The 6,307-nt window shown below is 56.6% G+C and overlaps 1 protein-coding gene across 1 annotated transcript; it reads right to left on the reverse strand.

Annotated features, from left to right (window-relative positions):
- Window positions 1–2,696: 2,696 nt before the first annotated feature.
- TMEM177 (transmembrane protein 177) lies at window positions 2,697–5,648 on the reverse strand. The gene is made up of 2 exons (XM_058548605.1): window positions 5,625–5,648; window positions 2,697–3,971 (listed from the first exon to the last, which is right to left on the reverse strand). The coding sequence occupies exon 2, from the start codon at window positions 3,947–3,949 to the stop codon at window positions 3,014–3,016; it is 936 nt and encodes a 311-aa protein (XP_058404588.1). The 5' UTR covers window positions 3,950–3,971; window positions 5,625–5,648; the 3' UTR covers window positions 2,697–3,013.
- Between the last annotated feature and the right edge of the window lie 659 nt (window positions 5,649–6,307).

Below are 6,307 nucleotides of genomic sequence, written 5' to 3' on the forward strand. Positions count from 1 at the left end.
CAGTGCTCTCTAGGGATCCAGGGCAGAGTGCTGATGTCTGAGGCATGCAGCGGGCATCTAGAAGGGAAAGTGCAGGGCTAAGTTTACAGGGTAACTTCCTGCCACCTGGCCCATCTGCGAAGCCCTAGGGCATGTTTCTTAATCTTTCAGGGATCAACCCCCAAATCTGTGTGCAGGGGCACAATATATCACACAATTTTGAGGGTCACCTCCCTCCTAAAGCTCTTGGGGTCCCTGATGCCCTTAGTAATCTATGTCCCGTAGGAAGTGACAAGAAGTCTCCTGGTTTCCCCATTGAAGTTAGCAATCATGGAAGATCGGGGCCAGACCCTGCCCTTGGAAAGTCCCAAGTCGGAAAGACAGGACACGATCATATCCGATTCATAATGGCCTCGCCCAGGGCATCCAGCCAGGTTTACTGTAATTGTTCAGAGACTCTAGGGAGCTGGGGCTGTCTGTCGCAGCTTAAGAACCCTGTTCATTTATCATATTATGGAAAGCCTCAGCCCAGAGCTGTGTATAAGACACACAACCCTGCCTCTGTAGAGAGTATGTTTCAGCCGTGGAGATGCTAAGTCACTAACTCCACAGTAACCTAATTATTTAATTACAGTTAGCAGTCAGGGCTAGAGAGAGGTACAGGGTACAAAGGATGGGGAAGGCAGTTAAGGAACCAAAGAGCTCGTGAGGCTAGAATCCATAGAGCTGGGCGGGGGGCGGGGAGGCACAGGATGCACAGGACGGCTGGGGAGGCCAACAGGACCAGGCTTGCAGATGTGACTTTAGCCAAAAGCAAGGGGATGACAGCAAAGGGTTTTAAGTGGGAGAGAACCCAGTCAGAACCGCACTTCAAAGAGCTGGGAGAGGTGGGGACAATTGCCAGGAAGCCCGAGTGAGGAACGAGTGAGGAATGGTCTGGGGAGGGCAAGGATGGAGCTGAGAGCCGCTGGGCAGGGAATCACCCAGGCTGGGTACGGGTTTAGCCATGAGGTGGGGTGGCGAGGCAAAGGGAAGGCATGTAGAGCCCAAAGCACGTTCTCAGCAAGAGCTGCTGCCTGCCTGCCTGTAAACCTGCCAGGGGAGGGGCTGCAGAGGGAGGGTTTCAGATGGTAAGGGTTGCTGGGCTTGAGCAGATTTCGGGACGTGTAGAATACATGAGGAGGAGGGGCAGCTCGCAGGATGGAGGCTCTGTGAGCCAAGGTTTGGAGGCGGGCCACATAGAGCATGTGTGGGGACTGGGAACAGCCCACGAGTGGAGACGAAGTTTGCGATACCGAATAGAGGAGCCAAGTAGGCAGCGGTTACAGAGGGCCGCTCCCTCTGCCTAGGGTCCCTCACCTTACCATTTGGGCAGATCAGCAGGAATCCCTGGTGCCACCACCCTGGCTCCTGGAATGCTGAGAACAGTTGGGGAGTGGTGAGAAGGTGGAGCTCACCAATTCACACCCCAAACTACACTTCTTCAGCCAAGATCAGATAGTCCCATGTGGTAGCAGCAGCAGATGACATGCCAGGGGCCCCTTGCAGTGGTATTTCCCAGAGCGGAGACTCTTCAGCATGCACTAACTCATCCATCCATCCACGCATTCACCAAGCCTGCCCCCAGGGCCATCCCAGGGACCAGAGATGGGGTGCTCTGCCCTCAGGAACTCAGTCTCCACAGGCCCGACGCAGGGACCCGCAGGCTGGCACAGACTGGAGCCAGAGCATGAAGCTCCAGCCCAGGGCGAAGGACCCAGCAGAAGGCTGCCATCCCGGCCCCGCTCACTCTCCAGCCTCCTGCAGGAACTGTCTGCCACCACTGACTGGGCCTCCCAGTACTGTTTCGTGCCCTTCCTTGGGTGTGGCTTAATTTCTTTGCCCCAAGTTACACCGGCACCAGGCCTGAATTCTTAACTCTTCCAGGGAAAACATAATCACCAACAAAAGAATACATGGACGGCCAAGTGAGCCTGGCTTGCTGATCACAACTCTCCTCACCTTTCCTGCTGGGGCCTCCCGTCCAAGGATCAAAAGTGCTCTATCCACCACCAGAGGGCTCAGGGGACACAGGCAGGGCCAGGATGCAGCCTGCCCCAGGCCCCGAGTGTGACACTAGGCCCAGTCCACTACCCACCTCTAGCCCTCTGCTCTCCTCACTGCCCACTGTGAGCCAAGCTCACCCCATCTCCCCCTGCCCTCACTGGCTCCACCTCACCTCCTCTCCTCTCCAAGCCCTGACCGTGCTCTGTGTCCCAGGAGGCTGACCGCTCTGGACTGTGTCTGCGGGCTCCCTCCCTGCAGGGCCTCAGCTTTGCAATGGCTTGCTCCTTCCTCTTCCCTCTGCCAGGTCTCCCACACCACAGGTCTCGCAGGGTTCTGGCAACACTTTGTCTCCCTGTCAGGCCCAGGAGCTCTCCTGGGACCCCCATCCTTACTGGCTGCCCAGCCCTCTCTGAGTGCCATCTGCACTGGCAGGACCTGGCTGACACACCTCCCTTAAAGACCACCTCAGGCTCGTGCTTCCCAGCCTCTCAGGCCCACACTAGCTGCTCATCTGGGCCTCTCAAAGCTTTTAACCTCTACCAGTATGAAAGAAAATTACCATTTGACCACCAGGCAAACTATGGGGTAGTTCTTTGCTGTCCTACATCCTGCATGCACCTCTGGTGGCGAGGTGTGGCCTGACTCCCACACACTGGTATTCAGAGACCAAGACGGAGGGATGTCCTGTTTATTTATGGCATGCCCTCTCTGCCAGACCCTTATGTTCATATCTCACACAAACCCACAATCCTGCCAGGCAGTTTACATCATCTCCATTGTACAGTGCAGGAAACCAAAGCTCAGATTCATCAAAGGACTTGCCCAAGGGCACTGAGATCATAAGCGGTGGGCTGGTGTAGAATCTAGGCTGTTTAACTCAAAAGCCTGTGATTTTTCTGACATTGGGCTGTGTGTGGGTGCAGAGGCCCCAAGAGTCAACGGCAGGGTGGCGCCTGCACGAGCTGGAACCGTCCTTGAGATGAGCCCCTCAGGAGCGGCCTGGGGTGAGCGTCGCCCTCCACATCTGCAGCACTGAGTCCCGGCGGGTCGTGTAGGGTAAGTGTTTGATGCGGAACCAGTGTCTGGGAACGACGTTCCCGCTGGGCGTGTACAGCTTCTCTCCAGGCCTGCCCAAGAGACCGCGCAGGGCCAGGTTGCCCGACAGGACCTTCTCATAGAACTCCACTCCACCCCGGGCATAGGCTGCAGACAGGGAAGCCGTGCGGCGGTCCAACCAGGCTTCCAGGGCGTGAGTGAGCGAGTCCGTGGAGAAGGCGTAGGCCACAAAGCCAGCCACTGCTGCCACCAAGTTGAAGGCAGCTCGTAAGCTCATGGGGCCTCCATAGAGCCCCAGGGCATGCTTGGCACTCACGCCCACCGCCCAGGTTCCTGCCAGGCAAGCTGGGGCTGGCAGGGCCTGCAGGGCAGCTGCACCACTCTCTAGGTACACCACCTCCCGGGCCAGGGCGAACTTCTGGGCGTCATGGGACAGGGTCAGGGCGTCTCTCAGCCGGGCGCCTGCTGGGCTCTGCCAGTTCACTCTTTGCCCATGTACGATCACAGGCTGGTCAGTGTTGGTCACTGGGACCCCCAGGAAGCAGGCGGGAATGCCCACCACGGCCCCAGCAGGGAGTCTCGGGAAGCCAGCACTCACAGGCTGGAAGGTGAAGGTGGTGAAGGCCTCGTAGCAATAGCCTGAGGGGACGCCTATGTCCTGTAGCACTTCTTGGAACAGTCTCTGCAGCTCTGGGGAGAACGGGGCTGGCAGGCCCCGAGGCCAGTACTGGTACAGCCATCGGACCACAGGATCTGGGAAGAGGTGGTATGAGATTTGGGCCCCAAACAGGCCTGCACAGGAACCCACCAACAGGCCCGTCCTGTGTCTCTGCACAAATGCTGAGGCCCGCCACAGGGGACCTGCCATGAGTGCTGCCACCACTGTAAACCTGGGCCAAAAAAAAGAGAAGTCAGCCACTGTTCCCTGGGTCTGCCTTCAGACTGAACATCCCGGAGGGCCCCATCCTTTTTAACCGAGGCAATACAGCACAGTGCTTACGACCACGGGCTCTAGAGCCTGAGTTCAACTCCTAGCTCCATCCCTGCGCATCACCTTCTCCATCAGCCGAACGGGCATGTGACAATGGCCCACCTCTAGGGTGGCTGTGATGAGTAAATGAATGAACACACACAAAACATTAGTGTCTGGCACAGCAGCAGACACCCCTTGTGATAAGGGCTGTGATTATTACTTTTATTCCCTTGACTAGGCCCAGCACTAAGTACCCAACTGCCTTCTCCCACTATTCACCCATAGTGAAGCCCCGGGATCACTAATTTACAGATGAAACATTATGTATAACTTAACGGAGTACTTACTATATGCTAGACACTGTTCTGAGAGCTTCACATATACTATCCAACAACTGAATCCTCACAACTCCACAACCTAATGACTACTACTGCTCCTGTTAGAAAGGAGGGAAAACGGAGGCAGAGACAGGCTAAGTAAATGGTCAAAAGCCTGAACTAGTAAAGCGGCAGTGTTACGGGCTGAATTTGTCCCCCCAAATTCATAAACTGAAGTCCTAACTCCCAGTATCTCAGAATGTGACTGTACTTAGAGACGGGGTCTTTAAAGAGGTAATTAAGTTAAAAGGAGTTCATCAGGGTGGGTCCTAATCCGATATGACAGGTGTCCTTATGAGAACAGGAGATTAGGACACAGACACCCACAGAGGAAAGACCCTGAGAGGACACAAGCCAGAAGGTGGCCATCTACAAGCCAATGAGAGAGGCCTCAGGAGAAACCAGCCCTGCTGACACCTCCATCTTGGACTTCCAGCCTCCAGAACCCTGAGAAAATAGATCTTCCCTGGTTTAAGCCACCCAGTGCTTACATGGCAGCCCTAGCCGACTAATACAGGCACGGTATTGAACACAAGCTGTCAGACGTCCACAGCAAACTTTTCATCTTAGAAAAAATTTTAATGCTAAATTACAAACATATACAAAAGTAGACAAAAATCATCAACTCACCACCAATCATTTCATCTCTACTCCCACCCATATTCTCCTTCCAACTGGTTTATTTTGAAACACATCCCGGGCATCCTATTATTTCATCTGTAAACATTTCACTAAAAATTCACAATTATTTAATTTGGTTGAAGCTTCCTGTCTTCCTGTCTGTGAAATATGTTTAGCAAATACGGGGAGGCAAACAAGGTGGGGCACCGCTTGGCCTATTTTAATAAAAAACTCCTAAAGAATCACACCATTTGGGCCTTTTTTCCAATGAGGAAACTGAGGTTCGGAAAAGATGGGTCCTGGGCAAGCTCCCAACGCCCCCAGGGCCACCAGCGCCGAGGCCGCGCTCCAGGCCGGCCTCGGGTGGGATGCGGCGCATCGCGCAGGCGGCTGGGCGAAGAGGGCTGCGGGACCCTCGCAGAGGCTTTCCCCTCGGCTTCCATCCCGGGCCCCCTCAGCTACGGCCGGCGAGTCCCACACACGGCGGCCGCAGATCCCAGGGAGAGGGTCCGGCCCCCCAGGCCCCCCGGCCCGCCCCTCCCCGCGCGCTCACCTCCTCCCCGCGCGCTCACCTCCACCCCGCAGCCTAGGACGCCATCACACGTGCGCGGGGCGGAACCAGGCGCAAAGCACGCCGGCCGGGGCCCGGGGGGCGGGGCTCTGGAGGCGGGCGCTCGGGGGCGGGGCCGGCGGAGAGGGGAGGAGCCCTCGGGCGCTCTGGCCCGCGCCGGAGGCTCCGCCCCAACGGAGCGCTTTGGGGCTGGTCTGCGACCCGAGGCGTCGCTGGCCCCGGGAAGAGCAACGCCGGCTCGCGCTTCCTTCTCTGCAGCTGAGAGGCGGCCTTGATCATCCCGTTCAGCCCTGGAGGGAACGGCGGCCCCGCGTGGGTCAGGCGCCTGACTGCCAGGTCCGTGTCCTTTCCTGTCTGGAAGCGCCCTTCGCCTGCTGGGGGCTCTGAGCTTTATTTCTGTTACCACGTTCGCTGCCCCCCATTTCCTTTCAAGTGATCCTCACTCTACAGTCCACAGAGCAGCGTCACATCTGTCACCTCACCTTCGCAGCAGCTCTGTGAGTAGGAAGATCAGGGATTGGCACCGCCACTTATTGGAACAGCCACGCCCATTCCTTTACATGTCGTCTGTGGCTGCGTTCCCCCAGAAGGGCAGAGTTGAGTAGCTAGAATAGAGACAGTCTGGCCCAGGAAGCCTAAAATGTATACTATCTGGCCCTCTACAAAAAAAGACTGCGGACTCTT

Source organism: Diceros bicornis, chromosome 10 (assembly GCF_020826845.1).
Source record: "Diceros bicornis minor isolate mBicDic1 chromosome 10, mDicBic1.mat.cur, whole genome shotgun sequence".
Classification (NCBI taxonomy): Eukaryota; Metazoa; Chordata; class Mammalia; order Perissodactyla; family Rhinocerotidae; genus Diceros; species Diceros bicornis.

What these genes read in the sequence shown, in the direction of transcription:
- TMEM177 (XM_058548605.1), bottom strand. Translation starts at nt 3,949, where the DNA reads ATGGCAGGTCCCCTGTGGCGGGCCTCAGCATTTGTGCAGAGACACAGG.